Source organism: Lolium perenne, chromosome 2, assembly GCF_019359855.2.
Source record: "Lolium perenne isolate Kyuss_39 chromosome 2, Kyuss_2.0, whole genome shotgun sequence".
Taxonomy (NCBI): Eukaryota; Viridiplantae; Streptophyta; class Magnoliopsida; order Poales; family Poaceae; genus Lolium; species Lolium perenne.
This window is the reverse complement of record NC_067245.2, coordinates 279,828,759-279,846,779: the sequence shown is the minus strand read 5'-3', so window position 1 is coordinate 279,846,779 and position 18,021 is coordinate 279,828,759. Positions and strand designations below refer to the sequence as shown.

The 18,021-nt window shown below is 47.2% G+C and overlaps 1 protein-coding gene across 1 annotated transcript; it reads left to right on the top strand.

The window, feature by feature from the left end:
- Positions 1-13,961: 13,961 nt before the first annotated feature.
- On the top strand, positions 13,962-14,836 carry LOC127336517 (FCS-Like Zinc finger 2-like). The gene has a single exon (XM_051363331.2). The coding sequence runs from the start codon at positions 14,052-14,054 to the stop codon at positions 14,340-14,342; it is 291 nt and encodes a 96-aa protein (XP_051219291.1). The 5' UTR covers positions 13,962-14,051; the 3' UTR covers positions 14,343-14,836.
- The last annotated feature ends 3,185 nt before the right edge of the window (positions 14,837-18,021 follow it).

Genomic DNA, 18,021 nt, shown 5'->3' with positions numbered 1-18,021 from the left:
GATCGGCGGCTTGCACTATGAGCGGGCGATCGATTGTTTACTTTGTTCCCCGAGCTGGGCAACTTCTTTCCCCTTTCTAATTTTGACTCGGCCTCGTCCTTCACGGCTTTCTTCTCCGCCAACTCTTTCTGTTCTTGAACGCGAGTGCTTGCCTCACGAAGTTCACGTAAATAGTCGTCGTGCGATTCTTCGCGGCTTGGGACGGTGTGTTCAAAAATGACTTAGCCCACTGCTTTTCCTTGTCGAATATACCGGCTTGGGCTCGCCCTCTATTTTCCTCTTGACGCTCGCCTTCCATTTCTCTAAATCAGCAGCCGCGCCCGCCTCGACTTCCTCGGCACTACTTTCCCAAGGCCTCGTGGGGAGAGGCTTCGATGATACCTCCGGTACCTTTGTTTTCTTAGGTACGTAAGGGTCCGGGTTAATAACCCAGGACTGCTTCTGCTTCTTCGCCGGAGGTGGATTGGGGGGCGGTACCGGTGTCTGATCACCCGCCGGACGAGGACTGGGGGGCGGCGGCGTGGGCTGACGTGAATGAGGTGTATTAGGTGAAGCACCACCGCCACCGTCACCGCCACCGCCACCGTCACCGCCACCGCCACCGCCACCGTCACCGCCACCGCCACCACCACCACCGTACGGGGGTGGACTTGTTGGCGCCTCGCCAGGAAACTTGATAAATTTCTTCGCCATAGAATGAACTGGCGCTTGACATCTCCAAGTCTTTTCACCCCTTCAGGTGTAGCAATGTCAATGTCCAGGTTCTCAAACCCTTGGACTATCTCCTCCACCGTCACACGAGCATAGCCATCTTGAATGGGGTTGTTGTGGTGGAGTGCTCCAGGTGGTAAAGCATCGCCGATGGCTACCTTCATGGACATGTTCCCGATAGGATAATACAGATGACATGCTTTCATCTCCTTTATATCGTCCACGGGGTAGCGAGGAGGCTCCGGTGCAGTAATTTCGACCACCAGAGGCTCCGGTGCAGTAATTTCTATCGTCGGTGCACCAGCCGGTGAGGCCTCCGTGGAAGCCACGCTGCTTCTTCTCTGCTGGCTTCCGAGATCCATTGGATGATCTTGACATGTCGCGCCCGAGCTGCATCTCTTTCGCGACTAGTACACTCACGGTTTTCTTCATCACATCCATTTCAGTTACCAACTTCGCCACAACATCTGCATCCCGATCCATCTTTCTCTTTACGGCTTCAGAACCGTACGGGTCATCGTTCCGGGGAACCCTATTTTCCACGGAATGGGCCCCATGCCTCGTATACGTCCTCCGTGTTCGGGATTCCCGAGGGCTTTTGTCGGGCGTCGTTCTCTCTGTTGAACCTGATCCTCCCTCTTGAGCCTCCCTCATTGCCTCAATAAGCTTTTGGGTGTGTGTAATGATTTTGCCCTGATATCCACACTCCCCTGTCTCCGGGTTCAGCGATCCCCCATGCCCGTACCACCAGCTTTTGGCCCTTGGGTCCCATCCCTCCGTGCACAGACGGATTCCTCGCGCCTCAGCTCGTTCTCCATCTTCTCCCACTTAGGCTGCCAAAAAGCGATACCCTCCTGGCCCCATTTTATGATTGTACTCCTTCTTGGCCGCATTTTCCTTATTTTTTCTCGATAGTTCAAGGAACTGCTCCGATTTCTTTTGCTTCACAAATTCTGGCCAATCATGTTGCAGTTTCTCATATTGTCCTATGAAATCCAGTCTTGCCCTGGTTGACAAAGTCATGGGCTAGATTTTGCTTGTATTTCCGGAATGCGTTGGCCATCCTAGAAAGAGCGAATGTTTGACTAGCTTGCGCCTCTCCTTGTTTTCCGCAATCTTGTTACCCTCCTCATCGTATTTGCGGTATTCCGGAGGTAGAACGAAATGTTCCATAAGCTTGTTGAAGCAATCTTTTTTTTCTCTTATCGACAAAAGTGAAACCAACACGTGCCTTCTTTGGCTCATTCCACTCTGGCGGGTGATCGAGACGTTGTCTCTAACAACGGCTCCGCATTGGCCGACAAACTTGGTGGCGTTCTTGCTGGGCTCCAGCCGCCTGCCGGTTGCTTCATCGACAACATCGATGGTGCATGTTTCTCCTGCTTTCATCGTCTTGGTTGCGCCACGCTTTGACGACGTACTCGATTTTTTCGACGATCCGGCCGAGGGCTAAAATAAGAAAGAGAGTCGCGCGCGTTAGTACACACACATTTATTCAAATCAGTTAGTTTGTATCACCGTACGCTCAATATGTATATATATATACCTCGGCGCGGAGGTGGTTGCTACTTCCAATTGAAGATCGTCGTTTATCGACGTTTCTTCGGCATCATCTCGCTGTCGACGGCGCCCTTCATCTTCACCCTCAAGGTTCGAGATAAGAAGAGATATCATCTTCTTCTTCTCCGGTCGACACATATAGAATATCGCCTTTTATGATGCCGAACATATGGTCTTCAGCTTCCGGATCATAGTTGGCCAGAATCGGGTCAGCTCTATCGTCCGCCATATGTCGATCCTGAAAACATGTAGTCAAAACAAATTAATTGTGTATATGCCAGCATTATCACATCTCTTCTACATATAAAGAGAGAGGGCGACGAGGGAGGCGAGAGGGGGACGCGTGTTATATGCGGACGATCGACCTCGCAGTGACCGCGTGACCGAGAGACCGGTGGCGGTGGCGAACCGGTGGCGAAAGGCGGTGGCGGTGCCGACGACACATAACCCTCGCCGCCCTCTCGATCCCAAAAAAACACCGCGCGTATACGGACCCTCGAACTCTCTCGATCTCTCCCGGCGACGCGCGGCGGCGCCTCGATCTCTACCGTGGGACTCGAGGGCGCGGTGGCGGTGACGTTGGCGGTCCCTCCTTTCTCTCTTTCTCTCGGCTCGCGAGAGGGTCGCGCGGTGCCCCCTCCGTATACACGCGGACGAGCGAGAGTTTTTTTAAAGTCAAATTTTACTTTTTTTAAGTCAAAATTTAGTTTTTTTAGACAAACTTTTTAACTCAATTTTTAGTTTTAAAATCAAATTTTAGTTATTTTTTATATTTGTTTTTTGTTTTAAATTAAAATTAACAACAATTAAAACTAAAAAAAAAAAAAAAAACGTCGGCGCCCGGCCTGCAGGGCGCCGCTCCTCCGTGACCCCGGCCTCCTCTCCTCCTCTCTCTGTCATGGGCGCGGCGGCGGTCAATGGCGCGGCGGCGGTCACGGGCGTGGCGGCGGTCACGGCGGCCGGCGGTCACGAAGCGGCGGCGCGGTGCACGGCGGCGGTCACGGCGACGGCCGGTCACGGCGGCGGCGCGGTGCATGGCGGCCGGCGGTCGAGCGCGGACGACGGAGGCGGCGGCGGGCGAGACGTACGGGGTCGACGACGGAGGCGGCGTCGGTGACAGAGGCGGCGACGACGAGGGCGGCACGGCACGGCACGGCAACGACGTCGACGTCGAGGGCGAGAGCTTCCGCGCGGAGAAGAAGAGACTGGGGGCGGCGGTTCGTGCCGCGCAGCATTTATAGCTCCCCACCTTTAGTCGCGGTTGGGGAGCCCAACCGCGACTAAAGGGTACCCTTTAGTCGCGGTTGGTGAGCCCAACCGCGACTAAAGGATTTTTTCGCGAATTCTGCGGTTCCCGCGGAGAGGACCTTTAGTCGCGGTTGGCCAGGCCAACCGCGACTAAAGGCCTTTTTCAAAATTCTTTTCATAAAACTAATTCATTTCAAAATTTCAAAAATACATATAATATATCAATAAATTCCAAAAAATAAAACTAATTCATTTCAAAATCTTAAAAATACAAATAATATATCAAAAAATTCAGAAAAATAAAACTAATTCATTTCAAAATGTTAAAAATACAAATAGTATATCAAAAAATTAAGAAAAGTAAAACTAATTCAATTAAAAATGTTAAAAATACAAATAATATATCAAAAAATTCAGAAAAATAGAACTAATTCAATTCAAAATGTTGAAAATACAAATAATATACCAAAAAAATCAGAAAAATAAAACTAATTCAATTCAAAATGTTAATAATACAAATAATATATCAAAAAATTCAGAAAAATAAAACTAATTCATTTCAAAATGTTAAAAATACATATAATATATCAAAAAATCAGAAAAATAAAACTAATTCAATTCAAAATTTTAAAAATACAAATAATATATCAAAAAAATCAGAAAAATAACTAATGCAATTCAAAATCTTAAAAATACAAATAATATATCAAAAAATTCAGAAAAATAAAACTAATTCAATTCAAAAATCTTAAAAATACAAATTATCAAAAATTCAAAAAAATAAAACTAATTCAATTCAAAAGTTCGTTGGCCCCCTCTTCCCGCCTCTTTCCGCCGACCCCCTCTTCCCTCCTCGTCTTCCCGCCATTTCTTCCCTGTCTTCCCGCCTCTTTCTTCCCACCAATTGTTTCCCGCCAATTTCTTCCGGCCTCTTTCTTCCCGCCAATTTTTTCCCGCCAATTTCTTCCCGCCACTTTCTCCCCGCCTCTTTCTTCCCGCCTCCCGTCTTCCCGCTCCCATTTTTCCCGCCATTTGTCACTACATATAGGTAGCCCGGCTTGGCCGACATCACATCTCTACAATCTCTCATCACTCTCTCATGGCTTCCACCGCACCCACTCTAACCTACCAGCAGGTGGAGGAGCTTTGCGCCTCGAACTACCCTTGCCCTCCGGCTACCGCGTCCTGCACGGAGCCCTAAGCGCCGGGCGGCGTGCCGGTCCCTCCCGTCCCTCGAGTGCTGCGCGCCGGCGGCCATCACGAACCACTACTACCTCGACCTCACGCCGGAGCAGCGGATGAATCCCGCCGGCATCCCGATAACCAGCATACTTGGGACGCCTTCTTCATCAATCGGCGTGAGAGGGCGCTCGCCAGTATGAGGAGGACGGCCCGCCTCACGGAAACTTCCACGAGGCCGGCCGTCGGCTATGGTGGTACGGCCGGACTCTCGCAGAGCGTCATGGACTACATCACGGCCGGCGATATCCCCGCCCGCGCTACCCTCGCCCGAGCCACGAGCGCCGCCTCCGACGACGACGACAGCCGACGACGACGCCGGCAACTTAGAAGGCGACGACTACCAAGACAATGGCGGCGGCTATGAAGCCTACGAGTATGCATATTATACGCCTAGGCAGGAGTATGACTAAATCACTCCAAATTTCAAGTATGTAGGAGTATGACTTAGTCACTCCAAATTTCCTGTATGCAGGAGTATGACTTAGTCACTCCAAATTTCATGTATGCAGGAGTATGACTTAGTCACTCCAAATTTCATGTATCATCGATTGCTATCTCGAGTCAATTGAATCATTCGAAAATGGACACCAAACACATCACGGGTAATATAATTCACATGATTCATTCAACAAAGGGTGGTACAATAAATTATTACACATCATTTCTTCCCTTGTGTCCCGGCTGGCTTACGATTGTGCCGTATCCATGCCGCATCCTCATCATTTCACTGACTGATTGGCTCGGACTTCACTCGGAAGGGCGGAATATCAGCAAACATATAAAAAACTTCAGACATGTCTGTCTTGTCCTCCACTCCCACGATGTTTCTTTTCCCCGAAAGAACAATGTGGCGCTTTGGATCATCGAACGATGTACTGATCGTTTTCTTATCTTTCCGTTTCTCGGTTTGCTACTCATGTCCTTCACATAGAAAACCTGAGCGACATCTTTCGCTAGGACGAATGGTTCGTCAAGATAACCAAGATTGTTGAAATCCACCATTGTCATTCCGTATTGCTGGTCCACCTTTACCCCACCTCCTGTTAGCTTGAACCATTTGCACCGGAACAAAGGGACCCTAAAGGAGGGTCCATAGTCAAGTTCCCATATCTCCTCTATGTAACCATAATATGTGACCTTTTGCCCATTCTCGGTTGCTGCATCAAAGCGGACACCACTGTTTTGGTTGGTGCTCTTTTTATCTTGGGCGATCGTGTAAAATGTATTCCCATTTATCTCGTACCCTTGGAAAGTCGTTATAGTCGAAGATGGTGTCTTGGCCAACATGTACAGCTGATCTACAACCTTATTGTCACTCATTAAATGTTTTCTCAACCAACTGCCGAAAGTCTCCATGTGGGCCTTCCTAATCCAGGATTCGGGCTTCCTGTGGTTGTCCGAGCGTAAAATATTCTTGTGTTTCTCAAAGTACGGAGCAACCAAGCTGGAATTGGTCGAAGCGTGTGGTGTGCTTCGATCAGAGAATGGCCGTCCAAACATATCATTGAGTTCCTTCCGATCGTGCCTTTTCCACTTAGTCTCCTCGTGCCGCGATTGAGGAAGACCAATCGGCTTAAGGTCAGGAACAAAGTCAACACAAAACTCAATTACCTCCTCATTTCCATAGCCCTTGGCGATGCTTCCTTCTGGCCTAGCACGGTTACGAACATATTTCTTTAATACTCCCATGAACCTCTCGAAGGGGAACATATTGTGTAGAAATACATGACCGAGAATGGAAATCTCATCGACTAGGTGAACCAGGAGGTGCGTCATAATATTGAAGAAGGATGGCGGGAACACCAACTCGAAACTGACAAGACATTGGATCACATCGTTCAGAATCGTGGTAGAACTTCTGGATTGATTACCTTCGAGAGATTGCATTGAGGAATGCACATAGCTTCACAATGGGCGATCGAACATTTTCCGGCAGGAGCCCCTCAAAGCAATCGGAAGCAATTGCGTCATAATCACGTGGCAGTCGTGAGACTTCAGGTTTTGGAACTTTTTCTCCGCCATGTTTATTATTCCCTTTATATTGGACGAGAATCCTGACGGGACCTTCATACTGCTCAGGCATTCAAAAAAGATGACCTTCTCTTCTTTGGTCAGAGCGTAGCTGGCACGACCTTGAAACCGTTCCGGATGCCGGTCATCAGGGTCTTTCAAACTTTGCTGGTCCTGCCGTGCTTCCTTTGTATCATTTGACTTCCCATACACGCCCAAGAAGCTTAGGATGTTCACGCAAATATTCTTCGTAACGTGCATCACGTCGATTGCAGAGCGGACTTCTAGGACTTTCCAATATTCTAGCTCCCAGAATATAGATTTCTTCTTCCACATGGCTACGTGCCCGTCAGCTCCCTTCGGAACTGATTGTCCGCCAGGACCCTTTCCAAAGATGACTTTCAAACCCTTGACCATATCAAATACCTCAGCACCAGTGTGTTCCGCAGGCTTCGGCCGGTGATCTGCCTTGCCGTTGTAATGCTTGCCTTTCTTTCTTACTGGATGACCTTTCGGAAGAAATCGACGATGCCCAAGGTACACGTTCTTCTTACAATTTGGCAAATGTACACTTTCAGTCTCATGTAAGCGGTGCGTGCATGCATTGTATCCCTTATTTGACAGTCCCGAAAGGTTACTAAGAGCAGGCCAATCGTTGATGGTTACGAAAAGCAACGCTCGTAGGTCAAATTCCTCTTCTTTGTGCTCATCCCACACACGGACACCAGGTCTGCCCCACAGCTGTAAAAGTTCATCAACTAATGGCCTTAGGTACACATCGATGTCGTTGCCGGGTTGCTTCGGACCTTGGATGAGCACTGGCATCATAATGAACTTCCGCTTCATGCACAACCAAGGAGGAAGGTTGTAGATGCATAGAGTCACGGGCCAGGTACTATGGCTGGAGCTCTGCTCGCCAAAAGGATTCATGCCATCCGTACTTAGACCAAATCTTATGTTCCTTGCGTCAGCTGCAAAATCTTTGAACTCTCTGTCGATCTTTCTCCATTGCGTTCCATCTGCGGGGTGTCTCAACTCCCCGTCCGACTTACGGTCCTCTTTGTGCCATCGCAACAACTTGGCATGCTCTTTGTTCCCGAACAGACGTTTCAACCGTGGTATTATAGGAGCATACCACATCACCTTGGCGGGAACCCTCTTCCCGGGTTTACGGCCCTCAACATCGTCACCAGGGTCATCGCCTCTGATCTTATAACGCAATGCGAGTGCATACGGGCATTCATTCAAATTCTCGTATTCACCGCGGTAGAGGATGCGATCGTTGATGCATGCATGTATCTTCGAGAACCTCTAAACCTAGAGGGCGGACAACCTTCTTTGCTTCGTACGTAGTGGCGGGCAACTCGTTATTCTTTGGAAACATATTCTTCAACATTTTCAGCAAGTTTTCAAATGCCGAGTCAGCTACACCTGCCTGTGCCTTCCATCTCAGCAAATCCAGTGTGCAGCCCAGCTTTTTCAGACCATCATCGCATCCGGGGTACAGCGCCTTCTTGTGATCCTCTAACATGCGATCCAAATTCTCCCTCTCTTTTTCAGTTTGCAGCCGTCTCCGTGCATCAGCAATGGTCCGACCAAGATCATCAACGGGCTCATCATGTGCCTCTTCTTCACCTTCCCCTTCACCTTCCCTTCACCTTCAGCATCCTCCATGAAAGTATCACCGAAATGAGCAAGATAGCTTTCATCGATGAAATCATCCCCTTCTTCATCTTCTTCCATTATAACCCCTCTTTCTCCATGCTTGGTCCAACAATTATAGCTTGGCATGAAACCGTGCCGAAGCAGGTGCATGTGAACATCTCTTGAGGAAGAGTAACCATTCCGATTCTTACATTTAACACATGGACAGATAACAAAACCCTCCTGCTTGTTCGCATTAGCCACTACGAGGAAATCTTTCAAACCCGCACTGAACTCGCCGGAGAGTCGGTTACCGTACATCCATTGTCGATTCATCTGCATTATTATAATATAAAATATATAATTAACCATCATGCATTTGTTAAACTAACTAGCTACAAACAATATAAATTAAACAATGAACTACACACACATGCACATTTTATCAACGACACATCAAAGGTTCAAGTTGCTAACCGCGATCGAGGAGGAAAAAATAAATGAGAAAGCTCAAGTGTGGCTCCAACACTTCATATCATGTTTGTTTCATGCTCTTGGGGCATTTCATCAAACACCTTATGTGCATAAGAGGAACCAAAAGCAAACCTAACACCCACTTGTGAGCTTGTGAAGAGAATGGCACCAAATGGCTAAGTGTTGGCTGCTGGATGGGTATATATAGGGGAGGGGCTTTAGTCCCGGTTGGCCTGGCCAACCGCGACTAAAGGCCTTCGGGCACCTTTAGTCGCGGTTGGCCTGGCCAACCGCGACTAAAGACCCCCCACGTGCACCGGCTGGCCACCGAGCGCCCTGGGCCCAGGCCTTTGGTCGCGGTTCTCCTCCCGAACCGCGACTAAAGGTACCATTTGTCGCGGATCCTGCAGCATCGCGACTTATGGGGCTCACCCGAAGCCTGTTTTTCCACCAGTGCACATACGCTGAGAGTGGTCAACGCTATGGCCGAATCTCCAGCAGAAGCAACGGCTCCAGATTAGGTCACGGCGCCATAAGGTCCGGACCAAATGCGCACCCGGAAATATCTGCAAACTAGCGAGTCGACCACCTGTCTACCTCCAAGCGCCAAGGTTGGTACTGCTCGCAATGACAAGGTACTTCCTGCTTAGCGTACGTGCATGTACCATGTTGTTAGAACCCCACGCCTATGCCTGAGATAGTATTCTCGTTTCGTTGGGTCGCTTATAGTTTTGCTAATTGATGGTTTATGTCAAGAGAGAGGTGTTTTGGTTCCAGAGCACGTTCAGTCGTTCCGTTCCGTAGAAGAGATAATTTTTCTCGAAACGGAGGATTCTACACATCGAAAAATAGATACGGTCATCTTTATCTATTATTCAATAAACTTCTGACACAGAGCATATATAAGTGGGTGAAAATCATGCCAGCAAGGTTTTATTGCCTGAAAACACGAAAACCCCACATCAACTATGAACCAGGGACATCACATACTCTGTGACACCCTCTAGGAGAAACGGGAGCGCTCATATGGTGTAGCCGACTCTTAGCGAGCACCTCGTATATACGCTATAGAAACTATCACCCCTGTTGAACCATTGAGCCATATTCAGAGCATATATTCACATAGCCCTAGCTAGGCCTGCTATCAACGCCGCCACGGCGCTCGTCAGCGCATCCAGTATCTCGTGTCCGTCGCCGAGACATGTCATCGTCGATGCGGTAGAAAACAATGCGCTCCACCGATCCACCTCCATAACATTTTAGCCGACATCTTCTCCAAAACGATGCCCCAAGAGGGTTTGGAACGTCGGGTGTCGCTAGGGACGGAGCCAGGAAATTAATACAAGGGGGCCAATTGCATGTAACAATTATTGGAGGGGGGCATATAAGTAATTATAGGCAAATTGCAAGTCAAATATACATATTAACCAGGGTTTTTTACAAAAAAAATCACCATGGCCCCTGCTAGCTCCGTCCTGGGTGTCACCTTCGTCCGATCGAGGATACCCAGATCTACGGTTTCCTCTGGAGCAGCCCGAGTGAAGTGGCGAGGCCAGCGAAGACGATGCCTTCAGCATGGTAACAACGCCAAGAGACGTCGTCATCATCTACCAAGACCCATATAAAAGTTTGATTTTCAGCGGCTGCGACGTCTCCCTGAACTCGTCATCTGCTGGACCACCTCTCTGAACTCGGTGTGGGATTCCTCCCGACCGGAGGAGGGCTCCGTAGGGGTTTCCCCTACGGTATACCGGCCGCCTCTCGATCTTTGGCTTTTTATAAATCAAAAATCTACACTGTAGGGGTGTCCCCTGCGATGGCCCTTTGTCAAATATCACCTTGCACGTTATTACAATTTTAGCAACGCAGGGTTCACTCCTCCTCAAAACATGCTTTCACCCACTACATTAATATAGCAACCATACGAAACAACCACCAGATTCTCAAAACGAAAGAAAATGTTGGGGCGGCAACAAACACACGCCAAAAAATGGAGACACGGGCGGATGAACTAAACGAAAGATACCCACAACCGTTGCGCCCTCCCGAGAAGTACCACCATGTTCATAGGTCTAGATTATCAAGTACCAAGCAACACCTTCCAAAAGGAAAACGACAACGCTACTGCTCGAACCATATGGTCATAGGGCTTCACACCCCGCACACTGAGGGAAGTGCTCGAAGGGAAGCCATGACGCCCTCCAGGAAGGAATGGTGCCACCCACGGGTGGCACCGCCTTGGTATCTGGCGAGCCGACAAGGATTTCTCCCCAAAAAACCCCAATCCACAACCCCCGGACGATCCATTGCACAAGAACCTCATGAGGTCGAAACCTCGACACCACCAATCTCGACATCCACGAACATGTGCCACCACAGTCATGAAGCCGCCGCCATCGTCTCACCGAGGTTATCCACATGCGGCTTGCAAGGTAGAGGCGACAAAGTTTGGTTTGAGGTCAGCAGAACCCGGCCGAGAGGGAGGGGACTACCTCCACAACCAAAGGCCGTAGTCGACCTAACGCGGCCGCATGCACACCAGTCCGAGTTGGGTCCGGCCGGACCTCGATTAGGCCCATTAAGCCCGCCTCCATGTTGCAAAAGGCCGATCGCCGCCGCCGCGTACCCCTGCATGAGCTACATCACTATTACCTACAGAACATGCGGTGCGCAGGGCAGATCCACCCGCCCAAACCTAGATGAGGTAATAATGGCCCAGATTTGGGCCGAATGGGCTCAGCCCGTGCCACCCTGCAACCGCACGCCGCGTTGCCCCGCAGCCCACGGCCGCACCATCACCACCCTGCTGGAGCCGGACCTTTGTCACCGTAGGAGCACCGCCCAGGGAAGTTTGGGGCCCCTACTCACCTCCAAGCGTGCAGGGAAATCCACCGCCACCGGTGCAACCTTGGCGAGATGGGCTACGTGCCCCTGTCGCCCTGGTGGGGGTTGGGAGGCAGGGTGAAAAGTAAGAAGGGAAAGTTTTTTTTCATGCAGGGTTCACCCTGTGTGTACACTTCATTAGCGAAAGTGTCGATCTAATTCTGATGATTAGGACCAACGCCTCACTTATATATGCAACCCAGCAAAACGTATCGCGCTTAAATCTTTACGAGGTGACGAAAACCTCTTTTTAACGGCAACTTCACCTCATGAGTGATGTCAACAGTGATATCACTCATGTGGTGACCAATTCTTTCACAAAATTATAAAACAAATCTGAAACATAATTAGAACATAACTGAAACACGGATATTTTTGTGAAATAAACCGGAGTGACGTCAGCAGTGACGCCATCAGTTTCACTTTTTGTCACAATGTCTCACAATATTTTTCATATATCACTTTAGTTTCATAAAAGTTTCACTTATGTTTTAATTATTAGTTTTATATTAGACAAATGTTAAAGGACTTACAAATCTCAAAGCAGGTATTGAACGCTAGATGTGGCACTGGTAGGTAGCATTGCCGGTAAAATCGCTGTGCTCACGACGTGCCCTCTTGTAGGTCCTGCTCGTGTATGATCGACCAGGCCATGTGCTTGATTGCGTGGCCGAGAAAATATCTGCATACGAGCTGAGTCGACCACCTGTCTACCTCCAAGCACCAACATCTCTGGAAGGACAAGGTGTTCGCTGCTTGGCGTACGTATGCATGTACCATGCTGTTGTGGAGTGAACCCCATGTCTGGTAGCATTGTCATTTGGTTGCTTTGCTTAGAGTTTTCCTAGTTTTTATTTTATGAGAGCAATCATGCATTTTTTATTAATAGAAAATCAAGTTACATGAATAAATAAACATGAAACTAAAAGACGGACCAGAATAATATAGTTGTCCTGGAAACTTTGCAGATAGACCACTAGAGGATATATAAATACAGATCGATTTCTAGGGTTTCCTGCACTCGCCGAAGCAGGGGCTGCCACCACACTTTAATATTGCCTAGACACACGTTGGAAGAGACGTCGATCCTCCACCATCGCCAGATCCGTAGAAGCGTCATCACTAACGGGACTTTGTGAGTCAATGAACATGCCTGTTGCAAGCAGTGAGGCTAATGTCGATGTGGCACGTCAACGAGGACGTACTCTTGATGTTATGGACCAAAATCCATCGCATCCCATCGACAAAGTCGGGTAATAACGATAGATCAACCACCTCTGGACCAACATCCTCACCCTGGAGCATCCACCTTGCCCCAGCCACCGGCGCCGCCGAGGATAAGAATGAAGGCCAGCGACACGCCGAGAAACTGATCTTGCCAGAGGTGAAGAACATCGAAAAGACCAAGCGTAAGGGAGAAACCAGGGATGGTTCACGTAAGAGAGATGTTTTTTTGGCCCCCGGGTGTGTTCAGTCGTTCGTAGAGTAGTTTGTTTGATTTGCTTAGAGTTTGAATTTTTCTTGATATGCACCTTAGGCCGTTATATTTGCCTCCAGAATTTTAAGTCCCAGAATATAAATAGTATCTAGTGTTTTAATATCACATTTTCGTACTAAGCTTGTCCATTTCGCACGTGTCACAAACCGTACCTTTTTTACATAAAAAAACAGCCATTTGGAAGACTCAAATATTGACATGTGTTTTTTTGGAAAATAAATCTATGAAAAAAGAGTTTGTTTTCACTTAGTAGGTGATGGTTGAGTACCTTTTGAGTATACATAATTTATATTTTTTTAAACGGTTTCGCAACATACATTACTTTTTTTCGATAAAGGATGCTTTATTACTTTAAGAAGCAACATACATTACTGTAATTGAGATGTGTGCAGGCTTGATGAGTATAACAAAATGAGAAGACATTTACCAAATATATTTGAATATCAACTATATCAATTAATTATTTCTAAGTTCGATGGTCAAGTAGTCGTTCGAGATTGAAAGACACCATGCCATTAAAGTATGTTCAAGAGCTGTGTCGACCACTCAACCCCAGACGACACATAGGGCGTATAGTATACGATTCCAGTCACTTGTGCTCCAAGTGGGCCGGCAGAACCGTAACGCGATATTTTGCCGTCCGCTTGCAACCACGATATATACCCCACGCCTACGCTTCCCTGAACACACGTCGCTCAGTCCACCCCCTCTCCCTCAGCTGTCAGCTCAGCAAAAGCAGCGATCGCACGGCGAAGCTTTGCTCTTCTCCTCCAAATCTACCATGGCGGCATCTGTAGCAAGCTCTTTCTTCTTCGACGACGAGCCGGCCGGCGAGCGCGGCAGGGCCGCCATGGACGCATGCGCGCTCTGCGCCAAGCCGCTGGCGCGCGAGAAGGACATCTTCATGTACAGAGGGGACACCCCCTTCTGCAGCGACGAGTGCCGTCACAAGCAGATGCGGGACGACGCCGTCTGCGAGAGGCAAGCTGCCCGGCGGCTGCGGCCGTACTCGTCCGTGCCGGAGTCCCATCGTGGGCAGCGAGAGTCCGGGGAGGTGTCCGTCCGGAGCTGACCGGCCAGAGCGCCAACGAAAGAACTCTGAAGAACCATCAATTTTGTGATGATGGTATTTCTCCGGTGCTCTTGGGTATTAGGAGCTGTCGAGCCCAGCGAGGCAGGAAGCAGCGGCGCGCCAGCGCCCGCAGCTTCTTGGCCTCTTGGGCTAGTTGAAGAAGGCGATGATCGAAGAACATCACCGTGTGTTTATCTTATGTTTTGGCTAATCCGATCAGCGCTGCCCCGCTCTGCGATTCTTTTTTCGATAAAGGATGCTTTATTACTTTTGGAAGCAATTACATCCAGTCTCTGCATAACCAGGATGCACACAGCCGTATTGTTGTCTCAAGTCCAAAAAGATAAAAAAATAAAAACTACGCGAGATACATATCGGAACGATGAATCATATAACGCCTAAGTAGTAGGTGGGGCATCTATCCGTACCGCTCTGTGATTCTGTATCTGTATATCCATGAATTTGGCTGTATAAAAGTTTTGCTCCGAAAGATAGATATCCCTTGTACTTAATCACTCCTTGCTCGTTTCTTGTCATGAATTACCAATCAAACCATGCTAGGAAATTGCTGCAGAACAAACGCACTATGATCTCCAACTCATTACGCAAAATGGCAATCTGTCCGACGACATTATTTGCCGGTTCCAATGAACACTCCTGCAATTCTTCGGTGTTCTGCCACAATACACAAACTGAGATAACCTCTGGTGGCAATCCCTCGGTCAGTCTGCTTAATTTGTACTCCCTCCATTCTCTATTAGTTGACTCTAATTTTGGAGTACAAAGTTGCTCCCCAACAACATCCTTCTCTCCGAAGGTGTAAACTGCAAGTGGCTGCACGGTTGCTCATAGGATACACAACTGCGGCTGATTATGTTCAAAAAAAACTGCGGCTGATGCTAGTGGTGCGTCGACAAGAGATTTGCACGTGTCTAGTGCTGTCTGACGTGCATACAACGCAGCTCAAGATTCTCATAAGCATTTGTTTTACACGATTCTAATTTTTATCGAGAGATGATTCCCTGATAACACTCACTAATGGAGTGGACCATAGCTCTGTATGTTCTGAAAATGAGAATATCATGTATCGTATACTGCAAGACGATAGGCACTACCATCTATTATTGCCGTGGCAAAACCAGGTATGTTGGCAAAAAGGCTGGCACCGAAATTATCAGCACTAGTTTAAGGCCTTATCCCTTATCACAAACATTTGAACTACTCGCCTACTCCTCCGCACTTTTGCTACAAAAGCGGAGCTAGCTTCCAATCGATTTCAAAGTGGATATGTTACATGTACTCCTACCAATAATTACAATACTATATCAAAATATAATTTGAAAATTATCATGTATCTAATAAGTTTGGCTTGACAACGAACACTTCAAGGGGGAAAATATCACAGTTTCGTGATGCTCTGTGTGAACACTTCACTGCTCCCTGGAGAAAATGTCATCTTCTGTGACGAGGTTCTTCGTAGACTCTGATGATTACGACCAACTCCTTACTATACAAGCCACCAAAACGCCCTTGGATCTTTCCGACGTGTTAAAATCTGTCATCTTGTAGCTGCCGCTGGTGTATGATTGACCAGGACATGTGCTTGATTGTGAGGCCAAGAGAAATATCTTCATACGAGCCAGTCGACTACCTGTCTACGTCCAAGCAGCCACCAAGGTTGGGAGGACAAGGTGGTTCCTGCTTTTGGCGTACGTGCATGCCCCACAGTTTCTGAAGGAGGGAACCTCGATTTCTTCTCTGCTCTCAGTCTTCTACATTCTCTTTTACAACATAACAGTCCACGTGTGATATCGATACTGCTGACTACACTAGAAACCATGAAACAGTATGTCGATCTGTTTACTGTAGTACCAAACAGGTTGGCGATGCATGTTCAAAATAAAATTATGCCCCAGATAGCACCTACTCCCTCCAGTGGCGGAGCTTGGCAAGGAATTATGGGAAGGGGGGGCAAAATGCTACAAAAATCTCTTCACCGCCCCCCTGACTTGTACATAGCTCTGCCTCTAACTCCCTCCGTATCACATTATAGGACGTTTTAGAATACTAGCTGACACGTCTTCTAATTTGATATAGAGGAACAGAAGATAAATGTTGTGCAATGAGAGACCATCTTGAATCTCAATGAACAAAAGAAGAAGAATGGAAATAGGTGGCAGCGACCCAAAGGTGTGGCGCGTTTGTACCATATGTTGTAGGGTGAATCCCTCCCATGGTAGCCCTGTCGTTTGATCAACTTGCTTGAGTTTTGGAGACGCATTGTCCATTTCAAGAGAGAGGCCTTTTGGGGTTTTGGCTCGTTCATAGCACGTAGAGGACGAGAAGTAATCCAAAAGAAACTTGCATATGTCAACGTTTATATATGTTTCCTCTATATAAACTTTAGGTCTATGTTGCCTCTAGATTTGTTATCTAAAAATAAGAATTTTCATGTCCCCATGGAAAATAAATAATTATTTGTTGTCTCTATACTGAACTTGACTATTTTGCATGTGGCACAAAACTTACCTTCTTTGCACTAAAATTTGGGATCTCTTAGAAGACTCAAATATTGACATACCTAATTTTTGGAAAAGAAACCCATGGAAAAATAAAAGCTTAGTAGGAGATGGATGAGACATATGATTTTGCATAGTTTGTAGTTTTGAAAACGGTTTTGCAACATACTCCATTTTTCAGAATTCAAACTGTGTAAGCTTTGACCATGTTTGTACGATAAAATATTAACATCTAGAGTATCAAATCAATACAATTTGATTCATCAAGAAGTATATTTTAAGATGGCATACATTTGATATTGTAGATACCGATAATTTTCCCAATAAAACTGGTCAAAGTTAGTGAAGTTTGACTTTCACGAAAACAGACGCATACTATATCATGGCGGGGGGGGGGGGGGGGGGGAGTACAAAGTAGTAATTTTAGATGTGTGCATGTTAGGTTTCTTTTTTTGGTTGAGAAATGCCCATCATCATATTTTAATTTGAGTAAATTATTCAGATACCGGTAAATTCTTTTCAATAGAATGTTCTCCACTTCTCCAGTGGTAACCGGAATAACCAATTTTCACGAGATTCCGTAAATCTGGTAAAGTATAGAAAAGTGAGAAGACAATTTACCAAACATCTATGAATACCAAATATATACATTAATTATTTCTCTAAGTCCATGATCAAAAGAGATTGAGAGATACCTCATGCCAATAAAGGATGTTCAAGAGCGCGATTTTTTTTAAAATAATACAAATACTTTATTTAAGTGTAGAAATAGCGTGTAATTTCAAAAAATTTGAAAAGTATGACCTGGTCGGCCAGCAGTCGACCGATCGGTCTACTACTGATTGTTAGGTGAATGAAAGAAAACTAGTTGGTCGATAGCTGACCAATTGGTCAGCTACAGACCAATTGGCCAGCTACCGACCGACGACCAATGCATGAATTTAATTTACGTCGCCTATGAGTGATATCTCCTGCCACTTCTCCCCCATTATTTTCCGGCCACCGCTTTTCCGCCGTGTTTCCCTCCCGCCCTTGCCGCCAACCTCTTCCTATCATTCCTTTCTGCCACCATCTCCCGCCAAATTTGTCCCGCCACCATCTCCCGCTATATTTTCCCGCCACGCTCTCGGATTTTTTTCCTATAAAAGTCAGCATCGACA

Excerpts from the sequence above, each read along its gene's own strand:
- LOC127336517 (XM_051363331.2), top strand. The coding sequence starts at position 14,052 with ATGGCGGCATCTGTAGCAAGCTCTTTCTTCTTCGACGACGAGCCGGCC.